The sequence below is a fragment of the Tamandua tetradactyla genome, chromosome 21, assembly GCF_023851605.1.
Source record: "Tamandua tetradactyla isolate mTamTet1 chromosome 21, mTamTet1.pri, whole genome shotgun sequence".
NCBI lineage: Eukaryota > Metazoa > Chordata > Mammalia > Pilosa > Myrmecophagidae > Tamandua > Tamandua tetradactyla.
In genome coordinates this window covers 35,478,548-35,499,200 of record NC_135347.1, presented here as the reverse complement: position 1 = coordinate 35,499,200, position 20,653 = coordinate 35,478,548, and the positions used below count along the sequence as shown (strand labels likewise).

At 37.4% G+C, this 20,653-nt stretch overlaps 2 protein-coding genes across 8 annotated transcripts in view; one reads left to right on the top strand and one right to left on the bottom strand.

The window, feature by feature from the left end:
* Positions 1-2,896: 2,896 nt before the first annotated feature.
* RFESD (Rieske Fe-S domain containing) lies at positions 2,897-17,443 on the top strand. 4 transcript variants are annotated; one of them, XM_077139121.1, is made up of 6 exons: positions 2,897-3,002; positions 4,319-4,418; positions 11,037-11,104; positions 11,645-11,820; positions 11,925-11,959; positions 14,628-17,443. In XM_077139121.1, exons 4-6 carry the CDS (start codon positions 11,646-11,648, stop codon positions 14,889-14,891), a joined length of 474 nt encoding a protein of 157 aa, XP_076995236.1. In that variant the 5' UTR covers positions 2,897-3,002; positions 4,319-4,418; positions 11,037-11,104; position 11,645; the 3' UTR covers positions 14,892-17,443. The 4 variants fall into 4 exon arrangements, with proteins under 4 accessions (XP_076995236.1, XP_076995232.1, XP_076995237.1 ...); XM_077139117.1 differs by lacking the exon at positions 11,037-11,104 and having other exon boundaries at positions 14,628-17,421; XM_077139122.1 differs by lacking the exons at positions 4,319-4,418; positions 11,037-11,104 and having other exon boundaries at positions 2,925-3,002.
* A 2,369-nt stretch (positions 17,444-19,812) lies between these two features.
* Positions 19,813-20,653, bottom strand: part of SPATA9 (spermatogenesis associated 9) — a 39,497-nt gene continuing 38,656 nt past the window's right edge. For all 4 annotated transcript variants that reach the window (XM_077138703.1, XM_077138707.1, XM_077138705.1 and 1 more), the window contains one exon: positions 19,813-20,408. In XM_077138703.1, the coding sequence (XP_076994818.1) occupies positions 20,121-20,408 (288 nt within the window). In that variant the 3' untranslated portion in view covers positions 19,813-20,120. The remainder of the gene's footprint in view (positions 20,409-20,653) is intronic.

Here is a 20,653-nt window from a genome sequence, read left to right as displayed (position 1 = left end):
AACTAAACAATGTACAATAATAAACAGCCTTAAAATCCCAGTGACTTAGCACAACGGAAGTTTATTTCCTATTGAAGTTACATTACTTTCACAGCTTGGTGGAAACTGGGGCGGATTCTGTTCCACATAGTCCCTTAAGGGCCCAGGCTGGTGGGAGGCTCCACAATCTAGAATGTTGCTCATTGTTCTGATCTGAAAAGAAGAGTTCTCATATCAGCTCTTCTTTGCACCAGTCTAGGAGTGGCACACTTCACTTCACCCACTGCCCATTGGCAATACGAACTATTCATATGCCCTCCACCAGCCGTAAGAGGGGCTAGGAAATGTGGGGTAGCAGTTGGGATGTTTGGTGAACACCATTGGTTCTCGCACAATATCCATGTGCAAATGCCAACAGGCAGCCCAACTGATGTGGAGACATTAATTTAGAGCCATAAGCAGGTGGGGTTCAAAGCCATACGCCACCCTGAACTTCTCATGATCTGAGTCCCAAGAGCCTGCAAAGGCGATCATGTCATCCTTTTCCAGTTTAAAGGAGGAGAGAACCCAGCTTTGCTGGTATCCTTTAAAACTTCCTGTAGTGAGACTAGCAGCACAACGGATGCTTTCGCTGGTTTCACAAGATAGACTCTGGCTTAGGATAGAAGGCAATTTTTGCATCTCTCTGAGAGGAAGAGCTTGGTCTGGAAAACCCTGTCTAGAAACAGCGTGGTGCTGCTTAGAGTTTGGGGTGTGGAGCTCGGCTTGCAAAGGTGAAAAGGACATTTGAGACTTTTTACACATGAGCATAATTGAGAGTCAAGGTCGCCCAGGGAAAGCTGAGGTGTTTGTTAACAAAACTCATGCCAGAGGTACCACTAGGTGTCAGTAGTAGGACAAAGTTAGAAGCACAGGGCAAAGAAGTTGAAGGAATAAATGAAGAACGAACAAAGATGCAATTTGATTCCAAGGAGAGAAGACTTAGAAAGTGTCTCCAAATGGTCTCAGTTAGAAGTTTGTCAAGCAGTGCCCACAGCTAGCTAGACCTGCTTTATTGCAATTTAAAATATAGTAAAGTAACAGCAGAAGTCATAAATTTTCTCCTGAACTGTAATGAATTTCAAACAGACTTTAAGGGTTCCTGCTGTTACCAAAGGTGTTTGTGTGTGTGTGGGTGGGTGTTGGGGGAAATGAAGAAATGCATTTTTTTCTGCCCCCTCCTACAGCTTTTCATAATATATCACATGACTGTAACCACATTAATACATTAGATGGAGATGAAAGAAAGCTTTCACTTCTCTCTTGCATTCTTCTTGGGTAGATATGTGTACATATCTGCTGAGGCTTTCAGTTTATCCAAAATTAGATTTAAGATGGATGTAACTAAGATGTGTCTATTCTGTATACCTGAATGCTCAGATATATCAAAGCAACAGAGAAGGGCTTTTCATTAGAAATGGTAAACCTTATTTAGTCCTTCAGTAACACAAGCCGGGATGGTTACAAATCAAATTATATCTGATTATTCATTAAATAATTTGATACACCAAACTAGATGGTTCATTTGTTTTTGGCTTAGTGAAACAAAGAGTCAGAAAGGAAATTATCCCCTCAAATATTACCAATCGCCCTCAAACTATTCTGAACTAAATAGTATCAGGAGAAACTAGTATTGGGAGCAAATCCAAAATTGGGGTTCCTCAACCATTATATGTTGAGGCTCATAGAAAAAAAGTGTCACTTGTATGACACACTGGGATAAATGGACGAGGCTCTTTAGCTTCAACTGCCTGAGGCCCATTGTAAGCCAGGTGTGGCACACTAACTGCTGTAGGAACCCTGGAGCAGTTTTTGTACTGTAGGATGAAGGAACGGCCACCAAAGCTTGTTAACCCCGCCGTCCTGAGACAGCAGGTCCAGATGAGACCCCGATTCTCTTGGGAAACAGACATGTAAATTACTTTGTGGCCATGGTGCTTAACCTTGGCTTCACTCTGGAATCAGTTGGGAAATGTCTTCAAAACACTGGTCCCTGGTCCCCATCTACAAAGTGTTTTCTTTCATTGGTCTGTGATGTAGACCGGGCACCAAGATTTTTTTAAACTCTCCAGTTTACTAACCACTGCGCTAGATAATAAAGAGTCAAGGACACTTTGAAAAATCTAGTACGTTCATCTAGTTTCCTGCTTTGCACACAACTATGAAATTTTCTTTTTAATTCAAATAAGTATAAAAAGAGAGCAAAAAATTGTTCATTATTTGATTATATAGTCGCAGTATGCATCTTACTAAAAAAGAAAATACTGCATGGTTCAAAAAATAAAAGTGAGAACCTGAAAGCCCTCCTTCCCGCGAGAGCGACCGCTGTTATTTGTTATTTCCTTTAAAAAGTTTATGTATATCCGTGCATATTTTTATCTCTAGAAGTAATTTTTATTTACACTAAAGAGAGCATATTATACATACGTACCTTTTCACATTCATTACATTATGGAATTTGTCCTTTGGTTCCACGGCTACAAAGTTAATTCACGTCTACATTGTATTTCAATCATTCCCCCGTTGAAAACCTCTTTGATTATTCTCATCCCTGCATTGCAACAAACATCCGGATACATAGGTAACATGCATCCTGACGAACATTTGCAAATATTTTTATAGGGCAAAGTTCCAAAAGTGAAATCGCTGAGTACAGTTAATATTTGGAAAATGTGGTGTGATCAACAAACATTTTAAAAATAAACTGATGCCGCCCAAGTCTGTCAAGCATACGATTAAACCTGCCAGTTCCGAGGTGCTGACAGAGCGTGGATGGCCAGGGGTCACTGACAGGTGGGGTCACCAGCGGACAAAACCGAGGAGGGGTTCGGAGGGGGGGCGGGAGCGCTCGGGTCACGTGGTTGGCTTCGCCCCGCCCCGCGGAGGCACCGCTCCTTGGCCCGGTGCTTAAGCGTGCGCAGTCGCAACAGGCGCTGCTCACCGCTGGCCGGGACGGTGGAGGCGGGGCAAGGCACTGGAGCGCAGTAAGTTTTGTTCTTCCGCGCGGAGCTGGGCCGCTGCTTCCTGCCAGGACACGAGGCCCGGGCTCGGGCTTCCGGTGGCGACCCGTGGCACCTGGAGGAGGCGGTGCTGTGTGGCCTTTGCTCCCGGCGCCTCCGAGCACTTCCCCCACCCTCCACCCAGGCCTCGGTTCGGCGTTGGTTAATGGTTAACGCCGCAGGGGAGGGTTCCGCGCGCCCCAGCTTGGCCCAACAAGCTTGTTCACTTTGAACTAGAATCTGGTCTTCGCCCCGCATCTGTCGCCTCAGAGAGGCAGGTGGGACGTTTTTAACAAGCTTTCCTGGCATTTCTGCACCATAAAATATAAACCCCGTTCCAGAATTTCTGCAGTCCCTTCCTCCTTAGATATTCGTCTTCTCAAGTCTGCAGGCGGGAGAATCCCCAGCACTGAAGAGCCATCCTTAGGCTCTCGTGGTGGTCCCTGGACCTGTGAGCACCGCTCGGCCCGAGAACCGCAGACCGTCTTTTTTCCTAAAAGGTTAAATACAGCCTGGACGGAAAAACGCTCGGAGCTGGAAGGACCTTAGAGATGACGGTTAACATTCTTTGTGCGTTTTCCACCGTCAGACCCAGCTCCAGATAATTGTGTATTAAAGCCGTTTGTCTTTCACCACACCTCCGTGGCAGGTGCTAGTCCTGCGGGTTTTTTGCAAACCAGGAAACCGCCGCACGCAGGGAGTAGGCAACATGGTCCGAAGCACGCTGCTAGCGACGTGCTCAGCCGGGACTCGACCCCGCGCCCAGCCCGCCTGAACCGGATCTCTGATGTCACTAGGTGACCATGGAGAATTTCAGCGCGGCGGTATGACTGTGTTAAAGTTAGTAGGGAATTACTTAGAGGAGTATTCCACTTTAAACATCTGTTGACGCGTTGGCATTCCCAGATTAAAATCAAAGACGAAACACGAATAACGACCATCCTTTTTGGTGTAATTTGCATATACCATTGCTTTGCTAAAAAGTTTTAGTCCTTTCAGGATACGTTCCTTGCAGGCTCCCTAGATGAAATGTTGGGGTTTATGTATCAGTCGTCACCTACTTTAGACTCATAGGAACTGCATTTAAATTCTGAGTCTGCTGCTTTGTGAGTTTTGCTAAACTTTTTAACCTTATCTGGAAAATAGGGATAGTACCTACTCCTTATCATTTTTTTTGAGGATTAATGAGCTAATAATACATGCGAAGTGTCCAAGCAGAAAGCTACTTTTATCTATTATTGTTCTGTCATAAAACAAGATACAAAACTACGAGCAAAGACATTTCTTTTTCTTCCGTGAAGCTAAAAGCAAGGGTGTCACCCTGGAACTATGTATTCTGATAATGTGCAGACCAAGTCCTCAGAGGTGAGAAACTACTTAAGTACTCAAGAGAAGTAACAAGTAAGTACCTTTATTTCTCCCACTTTGACCATGTCTCTTGTCTTTAGTGTCAGGTGGAATGTAACTTTAATTTTTTTTTTTTAAATCTACCTTTAATGTATTCCCTATGACCAAAGACATCTAATAGAGACTAAGAACCCATTTAGCTAATTTGTTATTTTTTATGAAGTAAGTGCCTATAAAAACCCAAGTTTAGGCGCCGGACAAAGAAATTTATGAATTATGGAACAAAATGGCTAAATTTTTCAGCAGGAAGCTTTCTTCATCAAGCCCCCAAACTAGATGAGTCATTTAACTTTTTATTTCCTTTTGTTCAGCTAAGATTCTGCTAATTCAGAGTAGACTCAAAGTAGAGGAAATGTGTGGGAGTATATGAATAGTAACAGTACCATGGACTCCATTACTGTTGTCCAAATAGACCATGATAATCACAATATTTGATAAAGAGTAATATGAATGTTAAATATAAATGGTCACCAGATATCCTGAATAAATAGTGCCTTTTATGATACACAATGGAAACAGTTATTTGAAGGATGAAATAATTCTTTCAAAATGCAAGGCTGTAACATAATCATAGTTCTCTGAAACCTTTATCATTTAGTCCCAGCCTTCTCTGCCCATTTCTTATCAGCCCTCACAAAGTTCACTACCGTTTTTCTTGGTTAGAGGTATTGACTGTATGGTTGAAGAGCCTGAAATTTAAAGGAGAACTGTCTTTGAATCTCATTCTTTCAGAGACAGGGAAGAACATAATTAATTTTTAATATTAGTCCGCATCTCATGTATTTTGTTACCTCCCTAGATCCTAGTATTTGTAGGCTTTGCCTAGAAAAAAAAAGGGGGGGGGGGGGCTAGTCCCTTACTTCTTCCTCTAGTACCAAGTTTTGAAATGAGTTGTACAAAAGTCTCAAGCAGTTCAATCGTGATCTATGCACAGGCACATTCTCTGAGGATATAAAGTGACATTATCCTGTTTTTCTTGGGATTTAGGTCATTCGCTACATAAATATAAAGTAGGATACAATTTAAACATAGAAAAGAGTAAAATAAAAATTAAAGGTAATTTCTGGAGCCATGTTTATTATCCCCCTTGCTTTTTTCTATAGATTTACCATATATATATATATAGTATTCATGAATAATACATTGTTTAGTTTTGCCTGTTTTTGCACTTGGTAAAAATGGAAGCATACTGAATTATTTTTGGTTACATTTTAAAAATTAATCCAGTTTATCCCGTCTACTGCTCATGAATTTTTGAGTTATTTCCAGTCTTTTATAGTTATAACTATTTTTGTGCATGTCTTCTGATGTACCTATGCATGTTTCTCTATGGAATATACCTAAAGTGGGATTGTTGAGTCATGAAGACATTCAGCTTTATTAAGTGATGCCAAACTGTGGTAGCACTTATTTATATCCTCACTAGAAGTTGCTCCATATCCTCACCAATAGTTGGTATAAATTTTTGCCAATCTATTGGGTAGAAAATGGTATCCCATTTGTGGCTTTGCTTTGCATTTACTTTGCTTTTCCCTACTAATGAGATTACACTTTACATATGATTGTTGGCCATTCAGATTTCTCACCTGTGAAATAAATATTCGTTCATGTCTTTTGCCCATTTTCCATAGTTATTTGGCATTTCCTTAGTTATCTTAAAATGTTGTTCGTGTATTATGAATATATACTTTGTTGGTTGTATGTGTTGCAAATTCTACATTTCTTCCCTTTCTTTTCTTTCAGCCTGTTTCTCTCTCTTTCAATTCCCATTTTTTATTATTATTGCTCCTCTGTCTGTTCTACTTTGGGTAGCTGCCAGAATCAAGTAAAAGCTGATGACTGTTTAGAAAAGCAGTGTGTCAGCCTTCTTTCAGCCATGGCTAACCCAGAAAAGCATGGTCATGATTCCTCTTTGTCTTTTCTTTTTAATACACACACACACTTGTTTTTTATGAAATAATTTTATAAAAAGCATATGTAGTATTTTCCCATCCTATTGTAAGTAAGTTAGTTAGTACATAGATTAGCAAGCAAACTTCAGAGTACAAAGTTAACATCCCTTATGTTTGAGTGAAATAAGCCAGACACAGAAAGATAGACATTAAGTGATCTCACTTAGATGAAATACCTAGAATGTGCGAATTCATAGAGACAGGTAGATTACAATGGGTGAGGGAAGAGAAAAGGGATTTTATTGCTTAAAGAATGCAGAGTTTCTGTTTGATGTGGTGAAAAATTGGGATAATGGATTTTAGTGATGGTAACACAATATTGGGAATGTAATTAATACCACTGAATTGTATAATTGAAAGTGGTTAAAATGGAAAATGCTGTTATATGTTATGACGAAGTTTTTTTTTCAAGTTTTATAATTGGAAATTTAAAAAAAAATTGACATCCCTACACTTACTAAGCTTGATTTGTGTGATGCTTTCTTTATTCATTGAATTCAGAGATCCTGCCTCTCCCTGTCATCACACACACACACACACACACACACACACACACACTACTCTAACTCAGTTTTGGAGTCCACATTTGTACATGATATCTATTGATATCTGTCTTGTATATGGGTCTAATCTACCCATATGGTAGATTAAAATGTGGCTTATAAATTCCTTCTGTCCAAATGTTCCTAATGCGTACACATAGAGGTTCTATTTGTGAATAATAGTCTGTTTTATGAACTTATTTTTTAGATGAGCCAATGCTCTTTTTCTCTGAACTTAGACAGTCATACAAGATTCAGTAAATATTTAGAGAAGTCATCAGGAAAATTCTCTGCAAAAGGCCTCTTGACACTGCCATATAAAAGGCTTTCCTCCTTGATGGGAGGGGATTGTGTTCATAGATTACAACCATTTTAAGCTAGGTATACCAAGATCCAAGTGCCTCTGTTAAATAGTTTGGGTGTGTGTGTGTTTGTATTTAAAATGTTAACTTGAGACTTGAGTGAAATTACAATGGCAGGTTCCTGTTGATCAAGGAAGATACATTGTCATCCTGTATAAATTCCTATGAAATATGACACTATTACTCTATTTAAAGAGGATATAGATTATGAAAGTTCAGCCTCCTAAAATTCGAAATCCGAAGTTGACATTTGATTTATAATTTTCTTAAGTACTTTAAATTGCATATAAATATATGTGAACTTAGTATCATGAGCATTCCATGTTGAACTTCCTAATGTTTTAATAGAAGTTGGGTCTCTACAACTAACATGGGCCATCATTTTGATTCACTTCCTTTCCTTTTCCATATGTAATTACTTATCTTGCATAAGCCTGAGTTGGATGCCTTTCAAATTGTTGGAGCTTTCTGTAAGTTCTAACCATGATGAAAGAAATCCATAAAATGATGAAATCCCATAAAAATGGAACTGAAAAATGAAAATGTTGAGAAAACCTAACCTTTGCCATAATCTTTAGAAGAATTGTTGTCACATTTTATTTTGGGAGACTTGTGTCCAGTGTAAACATCTATCGAGGCTTTGTAAGATGACTGAATACTTATTTTGGGTTGAAAATACAGACACATGCCTTTTTCTTAATTATTTTTATTGATATATATTATATATTCACATACCATGTAATCATCCAAGTGTACAATCATTGGTTCACAATACCATCATTTAGCTGTGCATTTATCATCACATATGCCATTTTTAGGGCAGATTGTGTGTTCTTGAAATTCTGAAGAATGCTTATCAAGTATTGTATGGTGGTATATAGTAATCATTATTTTGATTTTAGGACTGAGTCAGACTCATAAAGGGTAGAATTTACCCTTTAGCCTGTCCCTATGAACAATATTGACAGATTTCTCGTAGTCTTGACTTTTCCCACTTTTTAATATCTATATTTGGCCAAAAAGATATTAAGGAATGCAATAGGAGACAAACTTTAGAAATACGAGAAGAAGCAAGTAGGAATGGTTATGTTATAGATGTAGGCCCTTGTTTGGATGCTAGCTGGTATTTGACTTCTAGGAGGCTGAAAGTATAGGGAATAAGTGAAATTACTAGGAGAGAAGCATACAGAGTAGACCCAGTTCTGTACGGAAAAATCAAAGTTTAGGGATAACTACAGTTTCCTAGAAAACCCAAGTTTTATTCAGATATCATTCATAGTTTAATGCACAGAGATGGCCATTATTGTAGTGGATGTTGCCTCAGTGCCTGCCTATTTTGCATTTCTGGAGAATACGGGATAAAGTAGAGAGCAGTGAATGGATTCCATTTATCGATAGGTTGGACACCTCTGACCTTGCCTCTCTTCAGCCTCTTGCAGGTCTGTCTTCTACTTCACAGCTAAATGTTGAAGTGTTTCAGGAATTGTCCTGAACCATCTTCTCTATCTGCACACATTTTCCAGGTGATTTCACTGAATTACCTAACTTGAAAACTCCCGAGTTTATGTCTCTGGTGACTCAATTCCGATTTCATATATCTGACTGTGACTTGGTATCTCCACTTGGATAGCTGTTAGGCACTTCAAAGTCAATGTATGCAAAATATAGTTAGCTCTTGATTGTCCAGCCTTGAAGAAATACCATTCTTTTCTTAGTCTTTCCCATCACAGTCACTGGCACTACAGTCTGCCTGTTGCACATACGTAAAACCTGGGAGTCATCCTTATTTCTTTTTATGCAGTTCCTTCACTCTAGGCCACCAGCCCAATCTATCTTTGCCTCAGTTTCCTCACTGTGAAATTAAGGTAATAGTATCTTCTTTATAGTATTATGTTGGGAGAAATAGGTGTAAAGTCTTAAAACATTGCCTGGCACATAGTAATCACAATATAATTGTAGCTACTCTATTATTGTTACTTTTTTTTTCGTCTTTGCACTGTCACCTACCATTATCCTTCCCATCAACCTTTGCCATAATTTTCTGATATCTGTGTGTCCTTCCCCTCTCATTTCGCTATAATCCATTTGCCACGCAGCCAGGATGATCTTTTAAAACAGTCATGTCACACTTCCATGCTTAACATCTTTCAGTGGCTTCCCATTGCTCTTAAAATAAAATCCACACACAACACTGCACAGCTTGGCTCCTGCCTACAGCGCCAACCTAGTCTCCTGCCACTCTCCATATTCATTATGCTTCAGTCTCCCATATGTTCCTCAGGCTAGCCAAGCCTTTTCTTTCCTACCCGCTTTTGTATGTGCTGCTCTGTCAGCATGGAATTCTCTTCCTCAGCTCTTATCATATCTAGTTCATTTGCATTGTTCAGATTTCAATTCACCTGTGATCTCAGCTTCATAACCACTTTGTGAAATCACCTCCCTCTTACTCTCTCTCATGTTACCCAGTTTATTCCCTTTATGGCTCTTATCATAGTGTGTAATTATCTTGTTTATGTATTTACTTATTATCTGTCTCACCAACTATAATATAATCTCTGGAAGGGCAGAGACCTTGTCTGTCTCACTTCCTGAAATGCCAGTTACATAGTGGATGCTCAGAAAAAAATTTCAAATGAATGATCATCAATAATAAGTAAGTAGAACTTTGCTGGAGAATCCGAAGAGCTATTGTTGAAAGTTTTCTTTTTATTTTATAATTCTTCTGTGCTAAAGGTTATTATCAATAGCCAGTCCTTGATAGTTTTGCCTGCTTATTTTTTTAAAAAAATTATGTCTCCTTAAATAGACTCTAGAGAAACTTGTCCATCAGTGTCCCAAAGTAGGTTGTGATTAGATGTTACTATGTCCCTTTGATTTCTGTCATCTGTCTTAAACTTTTTAATTCTGTCGAACAGTAAAGGGGCTGAAGTAGCTCGGCTTCAAGATAATGTTCTAGGTGCAGACAGGAATCTCACTTGAATGAAACAGGCAACCCCTCTCCTGTTCACCCTCATTGTGGAGTGAGCTTCTCTTATATTATTGGTGGAATGGACATTGTCTAGATGCTTGAAGATATCCACTCTCCAAAAGAGAGAAGAAACCCTATAGGGATATCCAATAGTGTAATTATTGGTAATAAATGAAAAGCAAAACCCTTTGATTCGGTCCTGTAATTTTTATTTTCATGCGAACATTCAAAATATGCTGTTGCCTGGGAAGAAAGCTCAATCCTAAGATAATAAATTTATACGCGGTATATACAGTATTAACTTTTTGAAAATTACAGCCAAAAGCATCTCAATCTGTCTTCAGAGGAACGGAGGAAAAGCAGGAATGTTGGGATGGCAACTCCTGTCTCTAATAGGAAGAGGTTAGGAATAACAGGATAGAGTTGACACTAGGAGTGGATAATGAACAAATATGAAAGTTGTTGGCAAAACAGGATATATATAGTTTTATTTAGAAACTATGATAGAAAAAAAACTAAATGCCACCCCAAATGGGAAACCCTCAGGGAAACCTTCTGCATGGGGCCTGCGATCCCTAACACTGATGTATCATGATGTTTCCTTCTCAAATGGAATAAACATACCATGATTCTGTTCTTAAATTATATAGATGGTCTCTGTGTTGCTTTTAAAAAGACAGGCTACATATCTGTGCTGAGAAAAAAAAAGTGTATCTAATACCTACAAATGCTCTACTAAAACTTTTGTTAGAAATATTGGCTTATATACCTCTATAAATTAATTGAAGACAGAGCCATCTCTCTGAATGCCAGAATAAGGCAGAAGGAAGTAATGATTGGAACAGCAATTTCTAAGGTAAGAAAATAAAAAGTGTCCTTTTATCCCTATCTCACCCTGCTAGAATAATCATGTGGTTGTGCCTGTAAGAGCTGGCTGTAGACTCCAGGCAAAAAAACACAGGAAACACCTCAGCCAAGGGGCCTAGATCTGGTCAGACTATTCAAGAATCCCATCTTCAGCAGAAGACTGAAAACAATGCAGATAATAACCAGATATTGTTAAACTTTGAATTTGATAGGGAATAAAAGGATAGTGAAACTTTAATCTCTATATTTTAGAATTCTGAAATTTCCGTCTTAAGCATTGAAATTTATGACTCTAGCTCAGAGTGGGGAGTCATTCCTAATTTTGGTAGCCTTTAAAAGTCTCTAATTCAAAATTCTGGCTAACTACTTCCGGTATTTATGATTGTTTTATTTTATATACCTACAGAAAAATGCCTCATTTTGGAGAAATAATCGATATAATTATCTCTGTGAGTTAAGTTTTAGCCAAATGAATGAAGGCAACTTGCAGTTTTTCTCTTTTTTTTTTTATTTGTTTTGTTTTGTGTAGCATGGATCTTAATGACTCTGTACAAAATCCTGAAAAGAAGGAGTATTCTTCTGTCTGTGTTGGCAGAGAAGATGACATTAAAAAACGTGAAAGATTGACAGCTGTTGTGCATGATAGGGAAGTGGTCATTTTCTATCACAAAGGAGAATATCATGCTATGGATATTCGCTGTTACCGTAAGATTTTTTTCTTTTGTAAACTTTGTGCTTATTTACAAACTACGAAACTATCAAAATATCAATTTCATACTAACCAGATGAAACATTCAATTCCTTTTCAGATTCAGGAGGACCCTTACATTTGGGAGAAATAGAGGTATGTAAAATCTGTTCTCTACAAATCCAGAAGTTTCCTATTTTTTTTTTTTTTAGTAAAGCAGTTGTAGGTTCACAGAATTATCATCTGTAAAGTACAGAGTTTTTTCCCTGTTAGTATTTTACATTAGTGTGATTCTTTTGTTACAATTGATGAAACAAATTATTATATTATTAATTGTCATCCATAGTTTACATTAGGGTTCACTCTTTGTGTTATACAGTTCTATGTCTTTTTTTTTTCTGGTAATATATACAACCTAAATTTTCTCATTTTAACCACCTTCAAGTATATAATTCAATAGTATTAAATACATTCACAATGTTGTGCTACCATCACCATCATGCATTACCAAAACTTTATGATCAACCCAAATAGAAACTCTGTGCAATTTAAGCATTAACTCCCTATTCCCTACCCCAACCCCACCCCAGCTAACCTATGTTCTATATTTGGACTCTATGAATTTGCTTATTCTCATTACTTCCTATCAGTGAGATTGTACAATATTTGTCCTTTTGTGTTTGGCTTATTTCACTCAACATGATGTCTTCAAGGTTCATCCGTGTTGACACACATATTAGGACTTCATTCCTTTTTAGGGCTGAATAAATATCACGCGGGTAGCCCGCATTTTTTATATCTATTTTCTGTTGATAGACACTTTGGTTGCTTCTACCTTTTGGCAATTGTGAGTAATGTTGCTATGAACATCAATTCAGTGTACAAACATCTGTTCAAGTCCCTGCTTTCAAATCTTTGCTAGAGTGGGATTGCTGGGTCATATGGTAGTTCTATACTTTTTTCTGAGTAACTACCTGTTCTAGTTTGCTAACTACCAGAATGCAATATACCAGAAACATAATGGCTTTTAAAAAGGAGAATTTAATAAGTTGCTAGTTTACAGTTGTAAAGCCAAGAAAATGTCCCAGTTAAAGGAAGTCTACAAAAATGTCCAAATTAAGACACCAACAAGAGGTTACCTCCACTCAAGAAGGGCTGATGAAGTTCAAGTTTTCTCTCTCAAGTGGAAAGGCACATGGTGAACATGGTGATGTCTTCTAGCTTCCACTCTAGGCCCCTTGCTTCATGAAGCTCCCCCAGGGGTGTTCTCTTTCACCTCCAGAGGTCACTGGCTGATGGTCTCTAGTTCTCTTGTCTCTGCTGCTCTTGACATTCTCAAGCTTTCTCCAAAATGCCTCCTCTTTTAAAGGATTCTAGCAAAATAATCAAGACCCAACTGGACTGGGTAGAGTCACACCTCCCTCTATTTAAAAGTTAATACCCACAATTGGGTGAGTCACATCTCCGTGGAGATAACCTAAACAAGTTTCCAACCTATAGTACTGAATAGGGATTAGAAGAAACAAATTCTCCCACAAAACTGATTAGATTATGGTACATAAATCTTTTCAAATTGGCACCCCGCCAAACTTTTTTACAGCAGTGACACCATTTTACATTCCCACCAATGATGAATGAGGCTTCCTATTTCTCCACATCTTGTCAGCATGTCATTTTCTGTTTTTTAAGTAGTAGCCATTATAGTGTGTATAAAATGGTATCTCACTGTGGTTTTGCTTTACATTTCCCTGATGGCTAATGATATTGAGCATCTTTTCATGTGTTATTGGCCATTTGAATGTCTTTGGAGAAATGTCAAGTCCTTTGCCCATTTTTTAATTGGATTGTTTGTCTTTTTGTTGTTGAGTTATAGGAGTTCTTTATAGATTCTGGATATTTATCAGATTATTATTTCCAAATATGTTATCCCTTTCTGTAGGTTGTCTTTTTACTTTCTTGATAATGTCCTTTGATACATAAAGGTTTTAAATTTTGATGAAGTTCCATTTATCTATTTTTTTTCTTTTGTTGCTTTTGATGTAAAATCTAAGAAACCATTGCCTAATACAAAGTCTTGAAGATGTTTCCTTATGTATTCTTCTAGGAGTGTTATAGTTTCAGTTTCTATATTTAGGCTAATGATCCCTTTTGAGTTGATTTTTGTATATGATGTGAGGTAGGAGCTCACTTTCATTCTTTGACTTATGGATATCCAGTTTCTCAGCCTCATTTTTTGAAGACTATTCTTTGCCCACTGAGTGGACTTGGCACCTCTGTCAAAAAACATTTGGCCATACAAATGAGTAAAAACATAAGGAAAAATAGATAAATAAAAGGGGGGGGATAAGCACTTCTTTAAGACAGTTAAAGACATTCATAGTTGGGAGTTGACTTACTTTAGATCAAAAGTTGATCTTTAATTAATATATATACTCATGCCTTTAATAGCTAATCTTGAATTTATATCCAAAGCTTACAATTCTTCCAGCAGCTAGTGAAAATTCCTTTAGAAGGACTTGAAACCTTTGTGCCATTTTTGTACATTAACATCTAATAGCTGAAGGCACAACTACAGTCTTGGTAAAGTGGCCAAGCAAGTGATCTTCTGATAGAGCTCTAACTCACTGGATTTCTAATCAACTGCAAACAGGACTTGATGACTATACTTAGATTAGGTTTTGTCTTATCTTGAATAGTTTGTAAATGAGAGGAAAATAGAAGCCAGCCTTATTCTTTAACCTGGTTCTCTTGCAGTAGATCTGTTACATGTTTATAGTGAACATTTGAAACATCAGACTATTAAATCAATTATTTTCTTCCCCAGGATTTTGATGGACGACCTTGCATTGTTTGTCCCTGGCATAAATTCAAAATTACTTTGGCAACAGGAGAAGGACTCTATCAGTCTATAAACCCTAAAGATCCATCAGCAAAGCCCAAGTGGAGCTCCAAAGGAATAAAACAAAGGATTCATACAGTGACAGTGGACGATGGGAATATTTATGTGACGCTTTCTAATGAACCTTTTAAGTGTGACTCTGATTTCTATGCCACTGGGGATTTCAAAGTAATTCAGAGTTCTTCCTGATAAAAAATACATGAAAATGAAAAAAAATGCGTTTGCCTTGAAAATCTTTTTAGAATAACTTTGCTTCAATACCAAAGATAATGATTTTTCCAACATAAATGCAGTTATCACTTATCTTTAAAATCATATAAATCTAAGAGATTTAAACCCATATGTATTTAGGATGATATAAGGATTATCACCAGGATCCATAGAATACATTTCTTCAAAATCCTTTGAATTGATTGAAACCTGAAGGTTATAGTTTTGGAGTGTTCAGTTTAAGAAGGATGAATATAATTTAGAGAAGAAATTTAAGAAGGAAGAAAATAATTGGAGCATCCATAATGAACAAAAGGTAAAAGGCAAGACCTAAAAGGAAAACATTTAAAATTATCTGAGAAGAATCCTTATTTAGTATAGCATATTCTATTCTGGAAATTTTTTTAAATATACAAAGTAAACAATATAGCATCTATTGTGAACCCCATGTACACATCACACAACTTCAACAATTATCAGCATTATTCCATTCTTGTTTAATCTTCACCTCTGCACATTTCCTACTTTCCTTATTTGATTGTTAATATTTTAGGTTTCTTTTTAGATAAGCTATAAATACATTGAAACGCTTTGATTTTTTTTAAGTTTTTTATTGCAAAATATATATACAAAGAAAAAGCAGTAATTTTCAAAATACACTTCAAGTAGTTACAGACTTTAGGGTTTGTTACAGGGTACCATTCCACTACTTCATAGTTTTCCTAATAGCTGCTCCAAATCACTGGAGACGAAAAAGTTTCAATATAGTGAGTAATTCAGTTGTCGTACTGATAGAATAGTTAAATCCTCTGTTATAACTTCTCCTTCTCCTTTGATCCTTTTCCCAATCTATAGGGACCTTTGCACAATGTCCATTTTGACTTTTTCATGTTGAGAAGAGGTGTCAACAATAAAGGCTAGGGATATGTAATTAGTTGATAACCTTGAAGAGGCTCCTCTTTTCAGGATTTATATAGCCTAGGGTTCCTGGAAGTTAAAGCTTGCAGGACAGTAAACTTAGTGCATGAAACTTTATATATAGAGCCTCAGTTTGAGCCCTAGGTGTTCTTAAGAGTTAACAGGCATGATGTTGGTTGGGGTTTGGCAAACCATGGCAATTACAAAACACTCTAATCTTAATTGTACAATTTTTACTTATTTGCGTAGAAGAAACCATAGTGCCTCCTCCAGGCGCAAACTGTTGGTCCTGGTTTGCAAGGCCAAGCATTTTTTTCTCAGGATCCAGTGACAGCAGCATACTTTGAAATTCAAAAATTGCCTCCAAAAATAGGATCAATATATATGCTACAGTTAAAAATGTAAAACTTACCAAGGTAAAAATGCCAAGTAAACCTTGCCTTAGTTTCTCTCCAGTGAAGGCAGACAGGCTAGACTTAAGGAAGCCACACACACCTACTGCCAAACCATGGGCACTGAAGTGCTTTAAATGCATGTGTGCTTAACTAAATACTTCACATAAATGTTAGAGATGAGATCTAGGGTTTTCTAAAAGTCCTTTCTCCTGAGCTCCAGGCAGGGTTGATGTTCAGTTGACCGACCCTGGTTTTACCATGTCTGTCATTTATGGCCAGTGTTGTTTTGGTTGCCTGTTGCCCACACCAGTTAGAATGACACCCCGGGTGGTCGTCGTATGGTACTCAACAGCACAGAATAGGAGCTGAGGTGTAAGTGGGACCAGAAAGGACTGGGTTAAAAAGATTATGAGTCCAGAGTGGAGGAGGGCTGTTAAATTGAAACTTAGTCTCAAAGCACAGTAATTTTAGTAGTACATAGGATTGAATTAAGGTCCCAAGCCTGATACACAACTATTTAAGGGGCCCACATGGAATCTTTCCCTTGGTTATTATAAAAGTAGTAAGTAAATAATACGTGCATCATAAAGACTCTGCTTAACCCATTGTTACATCTCATTATATTTCCTTATCTGTTGACCCAGTGGAGAGCACGAGGGATTACAATGTGCTACTCATTTCCCAGAGTACTAGTGAGGGAGGCTTGGGGTTTTTATAAATACTGTTGATTTCTAGCAGCTACTCCCTAGAAATATACAATCCTGGGACTTCAGTCTGTTATATCAGGGGCTAAGCCTTCAGGGAGTCGGGTCTCAACATATCTCCAAAATTTAAAGTGCGTAGAAGAAACCATAGTGCCTCCTCCAGGCACAAACTGTGGTCCTGGTTTGCAAGGCCAAGCATTTTTTTCTCAGGATCCAGTGACAACAGTGAGGAATATCGGCTGCGTTTCTGGCCCTAAATTTGTTTCTCTAAATCTGGAAATAAAAAAAATGTTCTGTCCTATCCTTGTACATAGAAATCTTGTAATCATATTTGTACACAGTATTTTATGTTTTATAAATTTGTGACATTTATAAAGTGTAAGACTTTTATTCATTTCTTTATAGACAAGTGTAAAACAATTCATAATAAATAGGCATATCAAACTATGCAGACTGCAGATAGAAAATACAGGCATGTTTTGTTTTATTCTGCTTCACAGATACTGTGTTTTTCACAAATTGAAGGTTTGTGGCAGCCCTGTGTTGGCCAAGTCTATCAGAGCATTTTTCCAACAGTAAGTGCTTGCTTCATGTGTCTGTCACACTTTGGTAATTCTTGTAATGCTTCAAACTTTTTCATTATTATTATATCTATTATGGTGATTTGTGATTAAGTGATCTTTGATGTTATGTTACTATTGCAATTGTTTTGGGCCACCACATACTGCACCCATATAAGATGGTGAACTCAATGGATAAATGTGCATGTTCTGACTGCTCCATCAACTGACCATTCCCTCTCTCTCTCCTTTCCTTGGGCCTCTGTATTCCATAAAACATGACAATATTGAAATTAGGCCAATTAGTAACCCCACAATGGCCTCTGGGCTTCCAAGAGAGGTAGCACACCTCTCACTTGAAATCAAAAGCTAGAAATGTTTGAGCTTAGTGAGGAAGGCATGTTGAAAGCTGAGACAGGTTGAAAGCTAGGCCTCTTCTACCAAATAGCCAAGTTGTGAATACAAAGAAAAAGTTCTTGAAGGAAATTTTGAGTGTTACTCCAGTGAATACATGAACAATAAGCAAAACAGCCTTACTGCTGATTTGGTTAGAAAATCAAACCAGCCACAACATTCCCATAACTGATCCAGAACAAGGCCCTAACTCTCTTCAGTTCTGTGAAGACTGAGACAGGTGAGGAAATTGCAGAATTTTGAAGCTAGCAGAGGTTGGTTCCTGAGATTTAAGGAAAGATGCCATCTTCATAACATAAAAGTGCAAGGTGAGGCAGCAAGTGCCCGTGTAGAAGCTGCAGAAAGTTATCCAGAAGATCTAGCTAAGATAATTGATGAAGGTGGCTACACTTAAGATTTTCAGTGTAGACAGCCTTAGATTGGAAGAAGATGCCTCTAGGACTTTCCTAGCTGGAGAGACACAGTCATTTCCTGTCTTCAAAGTTGGAAGAAGATGCCTCTAGGACTTTCCTAGCTGGAGAGAAGCAGTTATTTCCTGGCTTCAAAGTTTCAAAAGACAGGCTGACTCTTGTTACAGGCTAATGCAGCTGGTGACTTGATTTTGAAGTCAATGCTCATATACCATTCCAGAAATCCTAGTGCCCTTAAGAATTTCCCTAATTTGCCTATACTCTATAAATGGCACATAGTGTGGATGACAGCATTTACTGAATATTTTAAGCCCACTGTTAAGACCTACTGCTCAGAAAAAAAGATTCCTTTTAATACATTACTTTTCATTGAAAGTGTACGTGGTCACCCAGGAGCTCTGACTGAGATGTACAAGATTGATGTTTTCATGCCTGCTAACACACCATCCATTCTGCAGCATATGGATCAAGGAGTAATTTCAACTTGGAAATCTTACTTTAGAAATCATTTCAAAGGCTATGGCTGCCATAGATAGTAATTCCTCTGATGGATCTGGGCAAAATAAATTTAAAACTTTCTGGAAAGGAGTCACACTCTAGATGCCATTAAGAACATTCATGATTCATGGGAGGAGGTCATAATCTCAACAATCACAGAAGTTTGGAAGAGGTTGATTCTAACCCTCATGCATGACTTTAGGGGTTCAAGGACTTCAGTGGAGGAAGGCACTGCAGATATGGTGGAAATATTAAGAGAACTAGAATTAGAAGTGGAACCTGAAGCTGTTAGGGAACTGCTGCAATCTCATGATAAAGCTTGAACAAATGAGGAGTTGCTTCTTATGAAGAAGCACAGAAAGTGGTTTCTTGAGATGGAATCTATTCCTTATGAAGATGCTGTGTACATTGTTTAACTGACAACAAGGGATTCAGGATACTGTATAAACTGAATTGATAAAGCAGTGGTAGGTTTTGAAGAATTGACTCCAATTTTGAAAGAAGTTCCATGGGTAAAATACTATCACACAGCATTGCATGCTACAGAGTAATCTTTACTGAAAGGAAAAGTAATCGATGTCTCATTTAAGAAATTGCCAAAGCCTCTCCAACATTCAGCAACCACCACCCTATTCAGTCAGCAGCCACCAACATCGAGGCAAGACCCTCCACCAGCAAAAAGATTATGACTCACTGAAGGTTCAGATGATGGTTAACATTTTTTAGCAATAAAGTATTTTTAATTAAGGTATGTATATTTTTTAGACATAATACTATTACATACTTAATAGACTATAGTATAGTGTAAACATAACTTTTATATGCATTGAGAAACCAAAAAATTCACGACTCCCTTTATTGAGATATTCACTTTATTGAGTTGTTTGGAGCTGAACAATATCTACTAAGTATGCCTATATCCATTTATTATCTCTGAAAAAGGAAGCATTTTGATAGGGTTTTCCTTCCCAATAAATACTAGGAAAGAAACTCAAAACAGGTCTTTAATAAAAACATAAATTTATTATACCATCCATATTATAAATCACAGCATAAAGTCTAACATGCCAAAAGGTGAATTTTCTGGTCTTGAAAAATATCTTATAGTCATACATATATTCTGCATCAAGTTTCTTTTTATTTTTCCTACCACATAAACTCTAGAGAAAGACATTTCAATAAAAATACTCCCCGTTCTCTTAAAGTAGAGCATTCGGTGTATGTAAAATAGTCTCATAGATTTGTCAGATGAAATATACCATCAGATAACTCTTCAACTCTGTTCAGTAATATTTACATTCAGATTTGCTCATTCATTCATTTCAGTTGACTGGTCAAACACAGAATGTAAAACTTGGATCTTATTGCTCAACTTATTAGCAGGAAGCTTTGGGCGATTTGCAACATTTTCTGGCTTCTCTGGCAGAGACCTGTAACATTTTGCTGTGATTTCATCTTCAGGAAACATAGGCTCGGAAAGCACAGGCTCAGAAAAGGCTTTTCTAAAATTTGAATTGTCCTGTATGTTTTGCCTTATGGACTCTTCCTCTTGGAAAATTTTCTTTACCTTCTCCGACACAGCGTTAACACAGACTGCCTATATAATAAAAAACATTTTTTTTATAAGTAAGGCTTCCTTTTAAGCTACAAAACTTATAGATAAGAAGTATAATAAGATGTTAACATAAAATTATTAATTTTCATGTTCTAATTAAGAATCACTTCTTTTCAGGAATCCATGGCACATGATAAGCTTCAGGGAGATCGATTCCTTCTAAATATTAAATAAAATTTAATTTATACCACAATCAAAAAAAAATGTAAAACCTAGAATGTTTGAAT

What these genes read in the sequence shown, in the direction of transcription:
- RFESD (XM_077139121.1), top strand. Translation starts at nt 11,646, where the DNA reads ATGGATCTTAATGACTCTGTACAAAATCCTGAAAAGAAGGAGTATTCT. An exon ending in TATGGATATTCGCTGTTACC is followed by an intron (nt 11,821 to 11,924) that starts GTAAGATTTTTT and finishes ATTCCTTTTCAG; the next exon opens with ATTCAGGAGGACCCTTACAT. An exon ending in TACATTTGGGAGAAATAGAG is followed by an intron (nt 11,960 to 14,627) that starts GTATGTAAAATC and finishes TTTCTTCCCCAG; the next exon opens with GATTTTGATGGACGACCTTG.